This window comes from Borostomias antarcticus, assembly GCF_949987555.1.
Source record: "Borostomias antarcticus genome assembly, chromosome: 25".
Lineage (NCBI taxonomy): Eukaryota > Metazoa > Chordata > Actinopteri > Stomiiformes > Stomiidae > Borostomias > Borostomias antarcticus.
The window spans coordinates 10969936-10991789 of NC_140258.1; the positions used below are offsets into that span (position 1 = coordinate 10969936).

The 21854-nt window shown below is 46.3% G+C and overlaps 2 protein-coding genes across 2 annotated transcripts in view; one reads left to right on the plus strand and one right to left on the minus strand.

Moving 5' to 3' along the window:
- wdr27 (WD repeat domain 27) overlaps positions 1-19288 on the minus strand; it is a gene marked incomplete at both ends in the record, with an annotated part of 44014 nt that extends 24726 nt beyond the window's left edge. Inside the window, 21 exons of the mRNA XM_084458890.1 lie at positions 1069-1190; positions 1950-2047; positions 2613-2746; positions 4419-4540; positions 6040-6129; positions 6369-6478; positions 6582-6650; positions 7627-7708; positions 9466-9539; positions 10025-10127; positions 11733-11824; positions 12722-12815; positions 13270-13326; positions 13723-13837; positions 14142-14212; positions 14294-14345; positions 14767-14880; positions 15610-15734; positions 16195-16333; positions 16529-16609; positions 19172-19288. Of these exons, the coding sequence (XP_084315016.1) occupies positions 1069-1190; positions 1950-2047; positions 2613-2746; positions 4419-4540; positions 6040-6129; positions 6369-6478; positions 6582-6650; positions 7627-7708; positions 9466-9539; positions 10025-10127; positions 11733-11824; positions 12722-12815; positions 13270-13326; positions 13723-13837; positions 14142-14212; positions 14294-14345; positions 14767-14880; positions 15610-15734; positions 16195-16333; positions 16529-16609; positions 19172-19288 (2061 nt within the window). The remainder of the gene's footprint in view (positions 1-1068; positions 1191-1949; positions 2048-2612; positions 2747-4418; positions 4541-6039; positions 6130-6368; positions 6479-6581; positions 6651-7626; positions 7709-9465; positions 9540-10024; positions 10128-11732; positions 11825-12721; positions 12816-13269; positions 13327-13722; positions 13838-14141; positions 14213-14293; positions 14346-14766; positions 14881-15609; positions 15735-16194; positions 16334-16528; positions 16610-19171) is intronic.
- Positions 19289-19956: 668 nt separating this feature from the next.
- psme4a (proteasome activator subunit 4a) overlaps positions 19957-21854 on the plus strand; it is a 32341-nt gene continuing 30443 nt past the window's right edge. The window contains 1 exon segment of the mRNA XM_084458669.1: positions 19957-20471. Coding sequence (XP_084314795.1) covers positions 20275-20471 — 197 coding nt within the window. The 5' untranslated portion in view covers positions 19957-20274.

Below are 21854 nucleotides of genomic sequence, written 5' to 3' on the forward strand. Positions count from 1 at the left end.
CCAGACTGGCGTCAGACGCTTCCGCTCATCGATGCACAGATGGGGCTTCGCATCCTGTGTGGCGTGCCAGTGTGGAACAAACCTCAGACCACGTCATCGAGGACTGTCCAATATATCGGACCCCAAAAGGAATGAGTGGCCTGACGAAGACGCCATATGTTGGTGTACAACGCGCATAGTTTAAGTTTAACATGCGCGCTGTACACCAACATATGCCAGGTGTACACGGCTGTTTCTCCAAAGTGGAAAGAGATAGAAGATTGCCCTGTGGGGGACTAAGAGTACCCTAGGTTGTGGATGACGAAACGGTGACATGGCTCCTGAAAGTGTGCCCGGATGTATAGCCCGGGTGACCCCCTCTCCCAGGCTCGGGGTGGTAAAAGGATAGCCCCTCGGCACCGAGTCTGTGGGGGAGAGGACGCAACAACCGACCCATACGATGAAGAACCTGGTTCTGAGTGATGTTTCACCTGGTTCTGTCCTCTAGTCTCACCTAGCTCTGTGTGATGCCTCACCTGGTTCTGAGTGATGTCTCACCTGGTTCTGTCCTCTAGTCTCACCTAGCTCTGTGTGATGTCTCACCTGGTTCTGAGTGATGTCTCACCTGGTTCTGTCCTCTAGTCTCACCTAGCTCTGTGTGATGTCTCACCTGGTTCTGAGCGATGTCTCACCTGGTTCTGTGTGATGTCTCATCTGGTTCTGTGTGATGTCTCACCTGGTTCTGTGTGATGTCTCACCTGGTTCTGTGTGATGTCTCACCTAGCTCTGTGTGATGTCTCACCTGGTTCTGAGCGATGTCTCACCTGGTTCTGTGTGATGTCTCATCTGGTTCTGTGTGATGTCTCACCTGGTTCTGTGTGATGTCTCACCTAGCTCTGTGTGATGTCTCACCTGGTTCTGAGCGATGTCTCATCTGGCTCTGTGTGATGTCTCACCTGGTTCTGAGCGATGTCTCATCTGGTTCTGAGTGATGTTTCACCTGGTTCTGTCCTCTAGTCTCACCTAGCTCTGTGTGATGTCTCACCTGGTTCTGAGTGATGTCTCATCTGGTTCTGTGTGATGTCTCACCTGGTTCTGTGTGATGTGGTGCGCAGCTCTGCAGTGGGCGTCGGACAGCCGGGACGCCACGACGGCGTGATTCATATCCAGCACCTGGACTGAGCGGTCAGAACCGCACACCAGGACCAGATCTTAAACGATGGCTAAGGATGGAGACACAAGGACCAGGTCTATCCAAACACACAGAAACACCAGGGACAGACACCAGAGCACCAGTCGACTTCCTAACCACTTACTATCTACTATCCCAGTCACATCCACTTCCTCTGACTGTCTATAAGGATAACAGGTCTACGAGGATCATAACAGACCACATGAAAATGTCATTTTGAACGCTTTCATCTGTTATCCTTCGGATATAAGGCATCTTGTGTTACATAACAATACATAACGATCAACAGTCAATCAACTCAGCTACGGTACCAGCTCTACCCCTCCTCCTCAGCCCACACTGTCTGAGCACAGTCAGTTTCAGGAGTGAAACAACACAGACAGAGAGACAGACGGTGGAAACTCTGACCCAACTATCTCATATCTACTTTCCATTATGTCCCTGGCCAAGCAGCACAATGGTGCTTAATACTTCAGGAAAAAGACTGGCGCTTCCAAACATTGCTATACATGGGTTTCTGGGTTGGGGTGGATTTATTAAAGAATAAATGTATTGTAAATGTTTAACAAGGAGGGGGCGGAGGTGTTCCTTGAGTCATGGAGGAGTGCGATTATTGGTCAGTGGGACCAGCTCTCGGGCTTCTACTCAGCAGTGCTGTCTAAACACACACTTGTAATAAAACACTGACATCAATGGACCTTAAATAGAGATGGTGACTCAGATGCTGTCCCGGCAGACCCCGAGAAGGTGACTGAGGTGCTCCTGACAGGAAGGATACAGGAGTAGAAGTCGTTGATGGCGGAGAGAGAGGTGATGTCACAGGACGACGTGGTCTCGAGGCGTTTGATCAGCTGGGCGACACTCCTCTGCTGATACCTGGGACAGCAGGAGACAAACAGACTCAGCTGCCGGTCTCTGTGACCGGCAGCGAGAGAGGAGAATAGGGACGAACGGTAGAGGTGACGCTACATTATCTGACCCCTGACCCCTGACCCCTATAAGCGCATTGTGTTGCCTCTGGGTATGTAATGCGCTATACAAATAAAGCTTTGATTGATTGATTGATTGATTGATTGATATAGACATGATCTGCCAATGCTGACAATATATAGATCTCTAAATAGATCACTTTCAGTATTGGCAGCTGACTAGTATCCTTAAGTCCTTGAGCATCTCTCTCCTCCAGTAGAACACCACAGCCAGAGTACAGCATAGTAGAGTATACAGATGATCACCCCAGGAAGAGTATAGTAGAGTAGAGAAGCTTGTGTGTCTATATATTAACAGGAAATAGACGGAGACAGATCATGTTCTCTGCAATCTGTCTTTTTCTCTCTCGCTAGTCTAGCCTTAGATCTCACAGGCAGATCACTTCAGAATCGCATCGTTGAAGAACAACGACGACGACTCCTCTGAGCGGTGCGGCGGCGCATTTTCTGACCGTCTCACACAGTCCCTCGTGGCGTCCAGGTGGAGCAGGTAGAGGTGGAGCCCAGGACCGGAGGCGAGCAGCAGGAAGCGGTCCAGATAGTAGAACTGAGCTCCTCTGATTGGCTTACGGAACCTCTCAGCCCCCTGCACACAGTAAAGTAAAGTAGAAGCACACAGGGACATAAACAAAGAGAGTTGAGTTGTCAGCAACTGTTAAAACAAACTTCAGTCATTTTGCAAGAGCTCAAGCCCAACACTAAGGGCATTACCACAGGGGTTAACTGGGGTGAGGAATCATCCTGTGGACTGATCTCAAAGTGCAATGGCTGGAATAAGAGTCTAGCCCGATGAGGACCTTTCACTAATCTATCAATCAATCACTGACACCTTAGTGGATGCTCTCATTTATCACAGATTGGAGTATTTATCAAACGAAGACTCTCTCTCTCTCTCTCTCTCTCCCCCCCTCCCCCTGTCTCTTTCTGTGGTTTCTCCCTCTCTTGTGCTGTGTGAGGAGTTTTCACTGGGGCTAGAGACAGAGGAATGTCTGTTTTTTCCATGTGGAAAAAGGGCCTCATGAAAGAGAATCCTGTGGATAGAAGAGGGTGATAGGAGGAGGGGGAGGATGATGAGGAGGAGGGGGAGAAGGATGAGGAGGAGGGGGGCAGTGGCATTGCCCTTGTCAGCATGGTACTATTTGGTGTTCTAATAATGTTCCTCTTTATCAGACAGACAGACAGACAGACAGACAGACAGACAGACAGACAGACAGACAGACAGACAGTGGAGTGTGGGGTGGGGTCCTCTCAGGGCAGAGCGTGATTTTAGTCCGTCACGCCTCATCACACGCTTACTTTGTCCATCAAAAACAGGCTTGAGGGAGAGACAGCACCACAGTATACCAGAGTCAGTCACCATAGGCAGCTCGCCTGACGCCAAGCAGCAGACTGCAGCTCAGACAGACAGACACAACAACAACAACAACAAAAAACATATTGTTGAGCACAGTGCATCTTACAGTCATTAGCTACATCAGCTCCCACACTACGTTCACAGCTCGCTAACCAGAGCCATGTGTAACCGGTGAGCGCTGCTCGGCTCAGACCTGTGTGCAGTGCCAGTCTCCCTCCTCTAATGACTTCTCTTTGTTGTTGCCAAGATAATTCAGCACGACATGACAGATAGTCAGGGACTTCGGCTACAGGAAGCCAAGTCTGGAGTGTGTCCATAGCCATAACCCTGCCATAGTCTTCCATAACCCTGCCATAGCCTTCCATAACCCTGCCATATCCTTCCATAGCCTTCCATAGCCTTCCATAGCCCTGCCATAACGATGCCATAGCCTTCCATAACGATGCCATAGCCTTCCATAACGATGCCATAGCCTTCCATAGCCCTGCCATAGCCTTCCATAGCCCTGCCATAGCCTTCCATAGCCCTGCCATAGCCTTCCATAGCCCTGCCATATCCTTCCATAACCCTGCCATAGCCTTCCATAGCCCTGCCATAGCCTTACATAGCCCTGCCAAAGCCCTCCACAGCTTTCCATGGCTTTCCATAGCCCTGTCATCGCCTCCCAGAGCATTCCATTGGCCAAGGCTGGCCTGGATGCATGGCAGTTGGCCTTAGTCAGGCCTCATCAGGACCACTCTCCTAGCCCACAAGACCATACTTACACATCTGCAAGGGTTAGCTGACAATTGTGTGTGTGTGTGTGTGTGTGTGTGTGTGTGTGTGTGTGTGTGTGTGTGTGTGTGTGTGTGTGTGTGTGTGTGTGTGTGTGTGTGTGTGTGTGTGCGCGTGTGTGTGGGTTTACCATGATAAGGGCAGGTTCAGGACTTCCAGAGGGACAGATCCTGAGAGTATGGTCCTCTGATGCACTCAGCCACCACTGTCTGCTGTGGCTCCAACCCACACTGCTTACCGCCTTGTCATGACCTGCACGCACGTACACACACACACACACACACACACACACACACACAATCAGCCTTAGGCCAGTAGAGCAGAGAGGGTGGAGAAGATCCTCGTCACTCTACTGCCCTCTAGTGAAGCAGGTCCTGAGACCACCAGACAACAACATCACATATTTAGGGGAGGGGGGGGGGGGTTACCCGTTCATTTGAAGGGGAGAAATGGAGATGGCCGTTGAAGCTACAGCAGCAGTACCCCAGAAAACAGCTGTCTTGCAAGTAGGCCAGCTAGTGGCACGCTGGACTCACCCCAGTCACAACCTGCCAGAGACCCCGCTGGCGGCTGATTCTGGATCAGGGTTTATAGCCCCTGTGGTCTGGCCCGGGGACAGACCCCCAAAGTCTCAACATGTCACATCCAATAGAGCGTTCTCAGAGTAGCTTGGAAGCTCATCAGGGTTGCGTAGGGTGTGGGTAGATAGATGTTGAGAAAGTATCTTTCTTGTATGAACTTCGTCTGTGAATTTAAATCATCCTCCTTCCAGTCCTGACGTGTCACCAGAGGCCTTACCCAGGTAACAGCCGTGTTTATCGAGATGACTGACAGAGAAAGCTGAGAGTGTGAATAATTAGACCTTCCCTAGACTCATCATCCTGAGCCACAGACCTGTTTTAAATCACATGTGCCAGGCCAAATAAGGAATACTGTTGCAGGAGTTCAAATAGCAATCTTATACGAAGTGGATAATACAATATTTGTAACGATAAAACATCAGCGACAATCACTTCAAAACTCTTGCCATACAGACCTGAGTATGAAGCCACTGTGTAGGTGGCAGTGTGTGTGTGTGTGTGTGTGTGTGCTTCCGAAACCCACATTTATTGGCCTAAGTGGTGGTGGTGATGAGTGTGTGTGTGTGTGTGTGTGTGTGTGTGTGTGTGTTTGTGTGTGTGTGTGTGTGTGAGTGTGTGTGTGTGTGTGTGTGTGTGTGTAGGGTACTGCTCTTATGGGTAGGAAATGCCTGCCTGGAGGGGCTTGGATCGCCAGGGTGAGCAGTCTGACTCTAGCAGGGTTTGATGATTTCACTCCTCACAGTGAAAATGAGCCGGCCAGTTACTTAGCCACACTTTTCCACTGGGCCCCAGAACCAGCATGAATAAATCTCCCTCAGTGAAAGAGACGGATAGAAAAGCCTGGTCTAGTCTGGGCAGCAGACCCTAACCCTAACCCTGGTCTAGTCTGGGCAGCAGACCCTAACCCTAACCCTGGTCTGGTCTGGGCAGCAGACCCTAACCCTAACCCTGGTCTGGGACCTGTAATCTCTCCGAGAGGACGTACCACCATCCATCTCCCCACAGACCTCAGGCCTCACAAGATGACTAACAGTTAGGAAAGACTAGATTCAATAAACAATCAAACTAATAAGAGTGGAGGGAAGCTGCAACATGCCTGTGGGTTTCCTCGCTTCTGTGGAGAGTCTAGAGAAAGTGAGGCAGAGAGGAGGAAGGTAGGCACTACAGTACCTGTGTAGACTGAAGGCTCTCTGGTGAGGTTCGACTTGTACAACAACACAGAGCCGTCTCCCAGACCACACAGCATCTGCTTCCCATCTCCTGGGGAGGACAGAGTCACACAGAGACAACAGCTCTCACCTCGACACCACGCCTGACTGCAGGAACTCCAACCAAATAATAACATCATACAAATTGCAACGGTAAAATGGAACATTCAGGAGCAGTCGATGGTACTTTTCAAAGTGAGATAGGACTGTTTCTTTCAGGAAGTGTATCTAGTGCATATGACTGATGGGGGAGTGTCACTTGCAGACAGGTGAGGTGGGGAGGAGTGTCACCTGAGTACTGACAACAGCAGACAGGGGTCCGGGACCGGGCTGTGCTCAGGTGAGTGTGTAGAACACTAGGTGCCCCAGTGTCTGCTGGGTAATCTCTGAGCAGGCTTCCTCTAAGATGAAAAAAACAGTGTTGATGTTCATATGAAAACAAAGTGTGCTCAATATTCTGTTAGGACCTGTATCTATGGTGAATGGACAAGGTGAGCTGCTCACGTTTCCTTGTTGGTCTTTTTGAGTCCTAAAGTCTTCTGAACATTGGTGTTGGGTGAGAACATGTTCATTCTAGAAAAACAACAACTCAAGGTTAACAGCCAGGCCATTTTAGAACTACATTTAGCCTACTTCAGAATACTGTCAATCAATCAATCAATCAATCAATCAATCAATCAATCAATCAATCAATCAATCAATCAATCAATCAAAGCTTTTTTTGTATAGCGCATTTTATACCCAGAGGCAACACAATGCGCTTTACAGAGAACAAGGGAGGTGGGCATACGACCCACTCTCTACATATTCCAGAGGGAAGCAAAAAAACAGTAATCACCCGGGGGCCAGATAAGTGGCCATTGGTCATTCTAATCACTGAGTATGAATTGTGTTTGCTTGAATTGTGTTTGCTTGAATCTGCATCTCTGAGACTTGTCTCTATACTGACATGCGATAAGAGGAGAGAGGGAGCTATGGTCAGATCCTGTGGTTTTCTGCGCCCGGACAAAATCCCCCCGCAGTGGGTTAATTGAAAATCGACCGCCCTCTCTAGGCAGTCTCAGTCCGATTGATTTGGTCCGGAACTGTGGTCCAGATCGCTGTGTTCATGTATGCCCAAACGAACCAATCTAGGGATGCCCCAGGTTTTGCAACTGGGTGAAAATGCACCCTGATTTTTCCTCATAAAATATGACCAAAGAGGAAGTGAAGTGTGAAACTTGGACCCATACAACGGTGAACAAAACCAACACGGCCCGGCACCAAACACAACACAGAATGATCCGTGAGACAGAACAGAAACCAAGCCATGACACCTAGATCCACTACTGACAGCACTATAATGTCAAGAGATCCAGGAAGAATTAAGGTAAAGCACAATAAATCTCTACCAGTGTCTACCTGCTCATCATCCCTGTTTCTGTCTGCAAATTATGTTTTGTTCCCTGAGATCATTTCTGCTGCTTTATATAGAGTGAGTTGAATGGAGCAACACCCCCAACTCCCCGATCCTCTTCAGCTCTGAGCTCCTGGGTCTCTCAGGACGTACCTCGGGGCCTCACTGTATCCCGATGACCGCACCTTGGAGTGGAATACTAGAGCCTGCTCTCTCACCACTCGCTTGTCAAGGCCTGAAAAAGAGAGAGTGAAGGGGGAAGCGTGGGGAGGGAGGACACAGACACAGACAGACTGGAACATGGGGACAGCACAATTCCGAAAAGGCAGGAAACTCAACATAATTCATGGCAGATGTCTCAGTGCCATTCCCCCACCAGCACAAGCTATTGACGGTCAGTGTTCAATACAGGTCATCAGTAGTGATTGGACGCTGTGGCAGTCCTCATGGTTAGGATTAGAGTTAGGGCTAGTTAGTCCGCGGGGATAGGGTTAGATTTAAGGCTAGTTAGTCCTAGAGTTAGGGCTAGTTAGTCCTAGCTCTCTCTCCCTCCTTCCTTCCCTCACTCCCCTGCCCCACCCCCCATCCCCTCTCTGCTGCACACTGAGCTCACTTTTTCCACAGCCATTAAAACATGTGTGTGGTTTTCCAAAAACACTTCTCCTGTCAGCTATAGGCAAAATTAGGAAAAGTCAAGTAGCCTCAGAGCAGCACTTGAACCGTTTGACATGGCGGAAAGGGTTAGTCCTATGAGAGAGAGAGAGAGAGAGAGAGAGAGGATGAGGCCTGAGGGATACAGACGGCTTGCTGTAATAGAAAGAGAGAAGAGGAAAGCAAGAGTTGATGAATTTGTGGTTTGGGTCTGATTTTGCCGTCACGCACCAGCTGTGAACTCATCCCCTTGTTCTGTACACAAGTCAAGCACACACACACACACACACACACACACTGGGGAGCCCTGCTACTTAACAGCCAGCTCTCAGCACCATGCTAACTGTCAGTAATGGTAAGATGGAAAACACAGTCTGAGCTGCTGTCTCCAGTAGAGCTGTGTAGAGCTGCCAGCTGATGATGGTCTGTCTGAGAGCGTACCTATCTACCTGTCTGTCTGAGAGCTTACCTGTCTACCTGTCTGTCTGAGAGCTTACCCATCTACCTGTCTGTCTGAGAGCTTAGCTATCTACCTGTCTGTCTGAGAGCTTACCTATCTACCTGTCTGTCTGAGAGCTTACCCATCTACCTGTCTGTCTGAGAGCTTACCCATCTACCTGTCTGTCTGAGAGCTTACCTATCTACCTGTCTGTCTGAGAGCTTACCTATCTACCTGTCTGTCTGAGGAAATATCTTGTCTGTCTGTCTGTCTGTCTATCTGTTTGTCTGTCTCTCTGTCTAAGGATATACCTGTCTGTCTGCCTGAGGGCATATCGGTCTGTCTGCCTAATGGCATACCAGTCTGTCTGACTGTCTGTGGATATACCTGTCTGTCTGTCCATCTGAGGACATACCTGTCTATCTGTCTGTCTGTCTGTCTGTCTGTCTGTCTGTCTGTCTAAGCACATACCTGCTTGTCTGTCTGAGAACATCTGCCTGTCTGTCTGAGAACATACCTGTCTGTCTGTCTGTCTGTCTGTCTGTCTGTCTGTCTGAGGAAATAACAGGCTACACACCCTGCAGCACTGGCATACAGAGAAAAATAACACCTGTTAGCCACATGAGCATCTTCTGATGCAGCGGAAGAACATCCTCTGATGTTGCAGATGTGATGAGGTTGTCAGTAAACAAGAGCCAAACCAGCCCTCTTGAGATCGTCTCAGGGGAGCGACCTGTGGCCTAACTAAGCACTCAACATGCCATTCAGAAATTAAATCATCAAATGGTTGATGCTTCCCAAACCCACATTTATTGGCCTAAGTGGTGGTGGTGGTGGTGAGTGTGATAGTGTGTATGTGTTTGTGTGTGTGTGTGATAGTGTGTGTGTGTGAACATGCTGACCTTTTTTTGGGGTCTGTTTAGGCTCTCTCTTCCTCAGCTCAGCATTCAGGGGTGAGTCAGGGATGGGGGGAGCGCTGGGAGGACCGGGGCGAGATGGGGGAGACGCAGAAAGAAAGGAAAACAGCATTAGTGAAAGTAAGAGGGCTGCATTTTCCAGTTATGGATGCATAACTTTCGCTTTTTCAGCACTAAAATACTGTTGAGCCATCATCACGACCCAGGCGGCATTCAGGTTTAAAATAGACTCCCTTTAAAATGGTAAGAGGATGCCCCCTCCATGTGCCCCCATGCTGAGTGCCAGGCAGGGCTGGCTCCTTCGTGAGAGGGGGTGGAGAGGCTGTCTCACATCCGAACGCTAACCTAGGCCAGACACGGGAGGTGCGCCAGAGTACATCTGTTAATTCTCCCGGGTTAGAACCAACACTACCAGCCTGAGTTGCACCAGCCTACCAGATACTTAACACTGGTTACAGTGGTGGGTTAATTCTGTGGAGGATCACGAGTCGTCGGATGTATAGTGTATCAGTTTGTTGTGGCCTCTCTGTGTGCTGAGGGGTACCTTGGCAGGACAGAGAGGCTCTGGCCAGAAGACCAGGCTCGGTCCAGGAGGGCACACAAGCTGTCCAAAGAGCCTGGCAGCCTCACCTCCAACACACACACATCTGGCTCAAACAGAGAACTGACCAGGCACACCATCTGAGAAAGAGTGTGAGAGAGAGAGAGAGAGAGAGAGAGAGAGAGAGAGAGAGAGAGACCGACAGGGGAGAGGAGGGGGAGGGACAAAGAAAGAGAGGCAAGGAGGACAAGCTATGAGAGAAAATACACCACAATCAAGCAATATAAAAGGTGTCCTTATTGTATGGGAGAATCTAAATATAACAGTACTGGGTAAAAGCAACTGCCATGGGGTGATCCCTCCACTCAGTTAGAAAAGTCAGAAAAACTCCCTTTCCTCCAGGGTACAAACAGCAGACCTTGTTAAAGCTGAGCATCTCACATTATCCTGGTCTCGTGAAACCATAAAGTGTTAATTGCAGACTTATAAAAATACCAAAGTTTCAGTATGTGAACTGTAGGGCATCTAGGATGAAGAATAACAACAGGCAGTTGTTACTGTATAATATACACCACCTGAAACGTGCAACACAACATTCAATAATGACATTTAGGAGACTCAATAAAACTAAAACTAAAAGTTTTCAAAAACTCCTCATCGTTCCATCGTGATAGTGGAGGCTTGAACTGTTTTAAACTAAATAGATTAATACAGTACACTTACTCATCTCTCTATATTAACTCCACATAAGTTCCATAAGAAATTCAATAGAAAGTGTGATTTCAGCAGTAAAAGATATCAGTAATATCTGTGATAAGACAGAGGAATGGACACTATGGAGGAACACAGCAAGGTGCAGTCAGTCTGAACTAGACCATACAGCCAGCAGCTATGTCCTGTTATCACATTCAGTCTGCCCTCTGCTGGCTGCCTTTAGACATGCAGCTGTAGATCTACGAAACCCTGTATAGATGGATAGCCAATAGACAGGGGTTTTAGACAGAAACCCCTCTACAGTCTATGCTACGATCGGCTTCCATCATATTCTAAGTCAGCCACAGGGTTGGATTTAAGGGCTATAATGTTTTATGAAGGGCATGCCGCAGGGTTGGATTTTATAGCCTGTTCTGTTTAACTTTGTACAGTACATTAATTACACTGGTACTGTAGGAAGACAGACGATGAAGGGCTCCTTTAGTATATCGACGATACTATGTTTTATTCAAATACAAATGTGAATCACCTTGTTGTCTCCTGCTTGTGATATGGACCAGGATCCAGTATGGGTGATGTTCAAGCTGGGCTCGTCTTAAGGAGGGACACAGACACACACACATTGACATCCACTATGTCACAATTCATCTTGCAGTAAAGCGTTTTTTCCTATACCCATCGTCCAAAGCTACCCTAAGGGACAGGTTCAGAATTTAGCACTATAAGCCATGTTATAAGGCTATTTATGATCATATACAACAGCCAATATCAAAGTTTTGTCAAACGGTGCACTCTCTAGATATAGCCTGTCGCCGCTAACACACTCAATGGATCCATAGATGCAGAGACAAAATCCCTCAAGATCAACAACAGCTCGTCCTGGAAAATTCAAACTACCAACCTGATAAGAGTTTCTGCCAACCCTGCAAATGTTAGTAACCTACTATACGGTATATGGGACGCACATGATAAACACACACACACCACAGCAGCATACCTTGGAGATATAGTCCTGTGATGATCTCTGACGTAGCCAGGTCCAGCAGGTACAGAGCATCAGAGCTTCCCAGCCACAGCCAGCTGCCCTCCCTACAGCGACACAGAGAGAACACCCAATGCAGCATCCTCATTTTTGAAAGGAACTTCATTATGTTGGACATGAGAGGATAATACCACACAAAATGGAACCCCTGACTTAATGCAGAGTAATTCATCTGAAATGGGGAATGTGGGGTCTGCTAGATTATATGTGATAAAGGTTAAAGTTAGCTAAGGGTTAGGGTTAGCATAAGCATAGCCACAGAACAGATGAACACACCTGTGGTGCAGACAGACAAGGCAATGCTTTCTGTTGTGGTACAATAACCAGGCCTTTGAGACACTGTTCTAACCAGCCAGCCTGCATCCCTCCAATCACAGACACTGTTCTAATCAACCAGCCTGCAACCCCTCCTATCAGAGACGCTGTTCTAACCAGCCAGCCTGCGGCCCTCCAATCACAGACAGTGTTCTAACAAGCCATCCTGTGGCCTTCATATCATAGACTCACGCGTGCCTGCTGCACCATGGCACCACTGCAGCTGTGTAGACAGCTGTAACTGTAATACCCCATTAGCCAGGGTGCTAATAAAGACCTGACACTCTAGGGACTGCTTCCAGACCTGGGTGACTGCACCGACCTGTGGAGCTGTAATAGCAGATAAACGACGTTCATATATTTACTTTTCTGATATCATATTTTCCTGGATCTCACACAATCCTTAGCTCATGGAAACAATGACGCATTCTGAATATGACTGTTTTAGAGAAGTGAAATAGCTCGATTTAAAGCTGATTTAACTTAGCTTTACTTCATAAATTTTTCACGGTAGAAAGCCAACATAATATGAAGTCAAATGATAATGTTGCGTCACAGCATGAAGTCCTCATCCCAGTTAGGAAGACATGTCAGACCACTGTCCTGATGATGCTGTCCTCCTGTCTCACCTGCTCGTCTCAGGTGACCTGCAGGTCTGAGAGCTCATCCTGAGAACTGGCCTCACCACCTCCACTGAGTCAGGCAGCTCCACACACACCCCACCTAGAGAGGGACACAGGACACACACACCTATAGAGGAGCATCATACACACACACACACACACACTCACACACACACCTAGAGAGGGACACAGGACACACACACACCTATAGAGGAGCATCATACACACACACACACACACACTCACACACACACCTAGAGAAGGACACAGGACACACACACCTATAGAGGAGCATCATACACACACACACACACACACACACACACCTAGAGAGGGGCACAGGCCACCCACATCTAGAGAGGATGGAGCACAACACACACACACACACACACACCTAGAGAGGAGCACAGGACACACACACACCTAGAGAGGAACACATACGTGACCTCATAGTCTCTTGAGAAACACATGACTTTTAGACCAGAGAAACACACACGTGACCTCATAGTCTCTTGAGAAACACATGACTTTTAGACCAGAGAAACCCAACAAACCATCGATCTTGGCCATCTTCTCCACAAACAGTTTGAGATGCTCCCCTCTGGTCGGCGCTTTAGAATGCCCGTGGCAAAGAGGAACATGAGAGGTCCTTTGTCCCTAGTGCTATTGTATCAGCCTCCCCAATAAAGCTAGGTAGATTGATTGATTTTATTTATTTTTAAGACAGGGACAAGGTACAGTAGACATTTACCCTATAGAATAGGGAGAGATGCACTGTACAAGGTTATAGCTAAACAGCTAATTTCCACCCGCAGTCCCTGGGCTGGGTAAACAGTTGTTGAGGTATGTACTGTGTTTGTAGTTGTAATTTTGCTTGTCTATGTATGATGGTGGAATGTGAGTGAGTGTGCTGTTTTTTGTTTTCTTACTGTAGGCTACCCTATGTTGAGACATATCTTATCTCATCTTAAAACTCATACAAACCCATTTTAAGAGAAGGGTGTCACCTGTGTGCTGGTCCACAGTCTGCAGGTACCTCTGCTGTCTCTGCCGGGCCCTGTGGAGGTCCAGTCTGCTTACCAGACGGCACTTGTGGTCCTCAGGGAAAGAGAAGCACCATAACTGCAACCATATGAAATCCAAGATGTCTGAGATGAATGAGTTGAACAGAACGGCCGTGGGAAGTCACAGGGAGATGTCACATGGAGAGTAGTGAAGAGGAGGATGTATGCAGGTGTGTGTGTGTGTGTGTGTGTGTGTGTGTGTGTGTGTGTGTGTGAGAGAGAGAGTGTGTGTGTGTGTGTGTGTGTGTGTGTGTGTGCGCACGCACGCATGCGTGCATGTGTGTGAGAGAGTTTGCGTGTATATGGTTTTGTGTTTCTGTCTGCAGTGAGTCCATGTGTGTGTGTGTTTGTGTGTGTCTGACCTGTCCATCAGCAGAGCCAGTAACCAGCTGCCTGCTCCCTTCCAGGAAAGCTGCACTGAGCAGGGGAGAGGCTGGGGAGCACAGAGACAGTATGTGGAAGCAGTCCACACAACATCAACCTGCAGCAGAGACCGTGCTCACGCCTCACATACCTGACAATACGCTGGACTGATAGAGAACTGCTTCCTTTTCTACATCCCACACCTGGAACAAACAAAATTAAAATTCCCGCCTGGGGATCAATAATATACTACTACTTCTACTACTACTACTACTACTATTACTACTACTACTACTACTACTACTACTACTACTACTACTACTGCTACTACTGCTACTACTACTACTACTACTACTACTAGCACTACTACTACTACTACTACTACTACTACTACTATTACTACTACTACTAGTAGTACTACTACTACTACTATTACTACTACTACTACTACTACTACTACTACTACTACTACTACTACTACTACTACTACTCATATATTTTTGGTAGATCCTAATAATACTTATAATACAGTACATTAACTTAAATAACATGGTGTGAGCAAAAGAATTGCACTGGCGTACAGAAGTTAGTTACACCACCAGTCCGGTTGGTGTGGTTGGTTACCTTGAAGGTGCGGTCCTCCGCTGTGGACACCAGGCAGACCGGGTCCCAGGGACAGAACTCTGCTGCGGTCACAGCTCCCAGGTGACCCGGCAGGACCGCCAGCACCTCCTCCCTCTGCACACAGAAGGAGTTAACATAGACTACAGTAGGAGTTAATACAGACTACAGCAGGAGTTATGCTGCGTTCGTTTATAACTAGGAGGTGGCAAATTGCGACTTGCTACTAGGAATTATTAAATAAAACACTGCATGAACTCGCACTTCCTCGTCGCAAATTCGGATATGTTTCTCAGCCCCCAGTTGCTCGAATGCACTAGAAATAACTAGGTAACTGTGATATAATGGTATATAGATATAACTAGGTAACTGTGATATAATGGTATATAGATATAACTAGGTAACTGTGATATAATGGTATATAGATATAACTAGGTAACTGTGATATAATGGTATATAGATATAACTAGGTAACTGTGATATAATGGTATATAGATATAACTAGGTAACTGTGATATAATGGTATATAGATATAACTAGGTAACTGTGATATAATGGTATATAGCTCGAATGCACACAGGTCGGAGGTAGGTATTTTGCCACTTGCGACTTGCCACCTCCGACCAAAAACGAATGCACCATTAATACAGGCCACAGTAGACTACAGCAGGAGTTAATACAGGTGAAGCTTGAGTTAATACAGGCTCCTCTACTGTATGTGTAAGCCTACTCAGCAGTTAATGTTTACAGCATAGGTTTACTCAGCACAGCTGGAGTTAATAGGCTAGGAAAGTGAACGGATAAGGAAATGAAGCACAGTTTAGCTCTAAGATACAGCCTCCCTACCTTAGAGTTCAGTATGTAGACAACGGTTCCAGAGCAGGCAGACACCTGGTCCTCAGAGCAGCTGAATGAGAGATGGACCACTTTACCCAAGAGTGTCCCAATTACTGTACCATCAGCAACTACACCTGCAAACAAATGCACAAGTCTAGACTTTATGTGCTGGCAATTAATGACACAATGTTCATTCAAACAGTAGACCCTCACATAATCTGAGCATAGGGGAGAAGAGAGGGATATTTTAATATATGCATTTCTTTTTTGCGGCAGGATTGCCAACTTTGACCAACCAGCTGGTGTTAGTTGGAAGTCTGGAGGACTGTCGTGGTAGAGCATATAGTTATTATATAGTAATTAATCTATGTGCTAACTAGCCCAATTCAGTGATGAGAATCTTGTTAGAATGTAATAGGAGCTGAACCTCTGACTGGACAGAGACACTATCCTTTACACTGCGCTTACATGGATAGGCCTATGTTATGTATTTAATTGTTTACTTTAGGCAGAATGGCTGAGGTACAGGACCTTAACTCTACTGTATCAAACAGAGACCGTTGAACAGGTTTGGGATCTCTGTCAGTCTCTCACCCTGCCTGCTTCTTCTGTAGCAGTGCTCCATGTCCCACAAGATCACATAGTCAGCCGACGCTGAGCAGAGGACGAGAGGCTGCCCTGCCCCAAACACAAGGGCAGTGATCTCTCCGTGGTGGCCTTGGAGCTGCAGCGGCTGCAGAGATGATGAAAGTATGATATTATGACATTACCAGAGAGCAAATTAAAAGTTCTAGGACATATTCTGGCTGTGTTAAACTACCTTCAGGTACTGAATGTCTTTTAAACGCAACTTTACCACTAAGACCTTGAATCTGTACATTTGCCCCACATGAGACAGCCCTACAATAACGTGATGTGACCTACTGACCTCTTCACGGCTCTGAAGGGTGTGAACCAACAGGTCCTTGCCATTCCCAGGTAGGGCACAGTGAGAGGGGCAGCAGGCCAGCTGCGGTTGAGATAACAGTCTATCACAGGACAAGGAGAGCCTCTTCACCAACACTATCTTGTCCCCACCATGACCTTCCATGTGGTACGCCTGGGCAGTGATATTAGCTATTAGCTTATTATTATTATGTAGTTATGACTCGAAATTAGCCATTTGTTATCTAGACTGACTTGTTGGTGCAGTAGGCAGGCAGCACTTGATATTAACCCAAACACTACATCCTGCAACAACCCAGGGAATCCCTCTGGGGGTTACCTAGATACCAACAACAACAATGCCGGGTGACTTAGTGGCTAGCTGCCATAGACGCAGAGGCCGGTCAAACCCCAACCCTAAAACTAATCCTTAACCCAACCCTATACCTAAGCCTAACCTTAATCATAAACATTACATAGCCCAAAACATAACGGTAACCCCACTTTAACCATAAATTTAACCCTAACCCTTAACCGTAACAGCCTCTGCGGTTATGGGAACTAGCCTTTACGTGACGTGACTTGCGCTTGTAGGTCATAGGCAAATGTAGCCTCAGCAAAATTGGAGCCACGCACCCTTCATTTTATTTGCTGTAGCCTACGTATCGATATACAGTACATACATACACGTAGTCTTTATTCCCAATAAAGATAAATTAACATTTCTCTACCGTTTTAGCCTTAACCCCCGAGCGTCTGTTCAAAGTTTATGAATTTCACAGCGCGTAGCTACACAGCCACTGAGCCAGTCAAACGCAAAGTCATGCTCTTATGCGCTATGCTTTTACAAAACCAAGCCTCGTAAAAAATAGGAAAAGAAAAGAGCTGTTTATTTTAGAGGAAGTGTCATTCAAGACAAGACATCCTGATGTGACCTACTTTTCCAGATATAAATGTGAGATTGGAACAAGGATGAAACCCCCTATCTTTTCTGGGATTGTAGCCTACAAGCTTCTGGGCTGATATTAATAATTTAATTCGCAGGAAAATTACTAACTTCAATGTGGAAAAGGAGTATGTTATTCGGGTTAACTAAAAATGACCTTAACGGTGTCAATAGTAGGTTATAGGCTACCAGCAAATGTTCTGCCCAAAGAACCAACTTATTTGTATTCAGAGCCATAGGCTATTCGACCAATATGTAGATAGATAGATAGACAGACAGACAATAATCTCATGATGTATTAATGCAATTGTATTTGTACAGTTATTCTTGAATTATTATTATTATTATTGTTATTATTATTATTTTAAGTAGTTTATTTTCCACCAGTGCTCTGGGTCCTGCTTCAACCACAAGATGGTGATCTTGTCACGGACATGTTCTCAGAGCACTGCACTGCGCAGCGCCATCTAATACATGAGCGCCATGCTCACCCTACTTGGGTATGTTCTATTAATACACCCATGGGTAGGCTACTCCTGGAGGTATAACAATGAGGCTGGTACAAAAAGAGAGCCTTAAGAGTTCGTTACAGTAGTCAAGTCTATCCTACCATCTGAATTTAATGCATTTCGCGTCGTTGTATCGGCGATTCGGCGTGTAGGCTAAACATTCAAATGATGGAAATTGGTATAACCCAACGTTTAGCCAACGGGACAAGTTGGATGGATGGATGGATGGATGGTTGGATGGATGGATGGATGGATGGATGGATGCAATGCATGTAAGGCTACACATGCATGCAGATAGAAAGACAGACAGATAGATTACGTTTTTGAGATAAAATTCTGACCATCTACCATGTAATGAAAATGTTGTCTTTTTCATGAACATTGGAGATTTACTTTATTAAGTGAGAATTTGCAGAAGCCACACAGGGGCCTACTGATTACAGTAAAACATTTTGATGCACTGGGTTCAATTTTTGATGTTTAAAAAAATATGTGTACATTGTGGAGGACGGTCTGAGGATGTAGCATAGCAGTCAACTGACCAAAATGTGGGAGATTTTGTAGGTATTACAGTTTTTGAGAAAGAAAACGGAGTGATGGAGTTCATAATTCCTGCCAGCTTGAAGCATATGGAGCCTACTGCTGGTGGTTGCAAAGTGATAGCATGTAGGCCTGCGGTTGATTTGTTATGATTTTTTTTTGTTAAGATTATTACAATTTAGATGTTAGCACCACCATCAGGACTATTGGCCCACAATGCCAGTTGAGGACTTTTGGCATAAGACTGGAACTATATGCAAAGTTAAGTGATTTTCGCCCCCAATTCTCCATTTTTGGGCTGGGCTGACCACGCCCCTAGAAATGGCTTTGTCCAGTTATCACTCCCTCCCTCCGCCCATCCGTCCTCCGGTAAATGTTGGCCCACATCTCTCTTTAAAACTACAGTACAAGGTCTTGTACATATGAAATTGTTGATTCAGTATACAAATAATTCCTAGTGCCAAAATGATTGTGTATAAATAAAGCAGCAGTGAAATAAGGCAAAAACAGCAGAACATCAGGCCCAATACTAAACTCATCCCCGCAGCAAACTCCAGCTCCCACAGTTGGGAAGAGTTGAACAACAGGTTCTGGGGGACAAAGAATCTCCTGAGACGGTCCGTTGAGCAGCTCTGTGACAGCAATGTGCCACTGAACATATTCTCTGCTTCATTGTGGTGTGCAGGGGGTGACTGTCATTGTCCACGATAGACAGCAGTTTTCCCAGGGTCCTTTTCTCTGCCACTGTCACTAGAGAGTCCAGCTCCATGCCGACCACCTGGAAAAAAAAAGTTTCATGCTAAAGCCAATATCCCCACCGGCCAAAATGACCAATGAATGTCACCGTTTGCCCAACCTTGTGCCAACGTATGCTTGCTATCTGGGTATGGACCTGCCTAGCCAGATATGGCTCCTGACCTCTAGTGAGGTCAGGCTGGTCTATCCCTCCCTCTCTAGGATTCTGCACCGATTCATTCTAGCTGATCTAGCCTAGCCTACATGCCAATGTGTAGATTTCTGAAAGAATCTAGGCTAAATTGTAAATGATAGCCTGTGTCTCACTTGTGCTGAACCTACTATGGCCTACATTTTAGGCTAACAAAAATGTAGCTTATGTATTTTTGATGGCATTCATAAGTATAGAAATACTCAAAGCAGGCTCAGATGGATTCAACCCATGGATGTATTGATTTAACCTGATCTTGTTTGTTTAGTCAAAGGATTAACATGTTCCCAGATCCTAAAAAAAGCATGAATGAAGAATAGGGACAGGCACAGGTACTGGGAATTGTAGTTCTCTCTGCCAAAAGGGAGGAGCCAGCTCGTCACGTCACGACCAGAGGAAGGTTGTGTTCATCGGTCTGACTGAGACAGAAAACCAGCTACCCGCAAACAACTGAGACGGATTTTAACTGCAAGAAGTCTTATAATCAAGTGCCAACGCACTCTCGTTTTGTTTTAGAAATAGTCAACGGCTCAAAATGGATGTCTAACCTTTTGTTGTATTAATGGGAATTCAAAAACGAGGACAGTTTTGGACGTTACATACGAAATATTAGAAAACTTGTAGTCATAGCTAGCTAGGGGCATAGCCTCATCAATCCACTAGCGACAAAGAGGACTAACCTAGCTTAGCTAGCTTGTAGAACATAGAACATATACATAACAAGCTAACGCCTGGAAGCTAACCTAGACTAGCTATCTCATCAAGGAAGAAAAACACTCAGCTAAAAACTACATTTTGGGATCTGTAATATGAAAAGAGACGCGTCTGAGACATTAGGATTTGTCCCCCAGAAAGACATCGTGTATAATAAACTTCTTCCTTATGCGGGTCAGTTAGACGAGGAATCAAATGATCTGTTAATCAGGATCAAGGGGAACCTGGGCCGGGCGGTCCAGCTCAGAGAGATCTGGCCCGGGGGCTTGTTCTGGACCAGGAAACTTTCTACGTAAGTCAACGTTAAACTAGTGCTAATTAGCTAACTTGTTGTTGCTTCTGTTTTTGTAAGTTTCTATTTGAAGAGAATTGTCATTTGAGCTGTTTCTAGGTGGGGCTATATCATCGTTATTTTAGATGATGTTATTCATCATGACTGAGTGAGTCGTTAGCTTAGCTAGGCTACACCAGGGTTGTTCGTTTCGCTGTCTTGCTCCACCCGCCGGTGGTTTCCCAATCGGAAACAGTCTGCTTTGCCGTTGAGCCGGTGGCCCCGCGCTGAAGTGACACCTTCCCTGACAATACAAGTCAAGCACATGGACAGTAATAGCTAGCTATGATATAATATATATATATATATATAATTTTAATACTTTCTTTCCACATCACGTCAACGTTAGCCGGCTAGCTCCGCCCCGCTTGAACCCCTGTGGCTTAGCTAGTGAGCTAACGTGACCTAACTACACTCGCTAGCTGGCAAACTGGGGCTCAAAGCCTGTTTTGAATAACAGATATAATATATCTAACAATACTTTATAAAACATTACTATCTACTGTCGAATGGGCCTAGTTGGCAAGGATACAGAGGGGCAATAGCTAAGCTAGGAGCTAGATAGCTAGAGTAGCTATACTAAGCACTAGGTTAGCACTATACTAAGCACTAGGTTAGCACTATACTGAGCACTAGGTTAGCACTATACTGAGCACTAGGTTAGCACTATACTGAGCACTAGGTTAGCACTATACTGAGCACTAGGTTAGCACTAGGTTAGCACTATACTGAGCACTAGGTTAGCACTAGGTTAGCACTATACTGAGCACTAGGTTAGCACTATACTGAGCACTAGGTTAGCACTATACTGAGCACTAGGTTAGCACTATACTGAGCACTAGGTTAGCACTATACTGAGCACTAGGTTAGCACTATACTGAGCACTAGGTTAGCACTAGGGTGTAGCTATACTAGGTTAGCACTATACTGAGCACTAGGTTAGCACTAGGGTGTAGCTATACTAGGTTAGCACTAGGGTGTAGCTATACTAGGCACTAGGTTAGCACTAGGGTGTAGCTATACTGAGCACTAGGGTGTAGCTATACTGAGCACTAGGTTAGCACTAGGGTGTAGCTATACTGAGCACTAGGTTAGCACTAGGGTGTAGCTATATCAAGTGTTCTAGGCTGGTTAGCTAGCAGTAGGTCATGACAGGTACAAGCCGCTTCCTAGCTCCATGCTCATCTCATTTCGCGGACGATGCAACCTGGCTGGCGAGCTAGCTTGTAAACATGTTGTCAACTCTTGTTTGTCACTCCACCTGCCAAGTCACACTCGACCAAACAGTGCTTAGTCACACTAGCCTAGCATTCATTCTCTACTTGGACATGAGCTTGCTAGCCA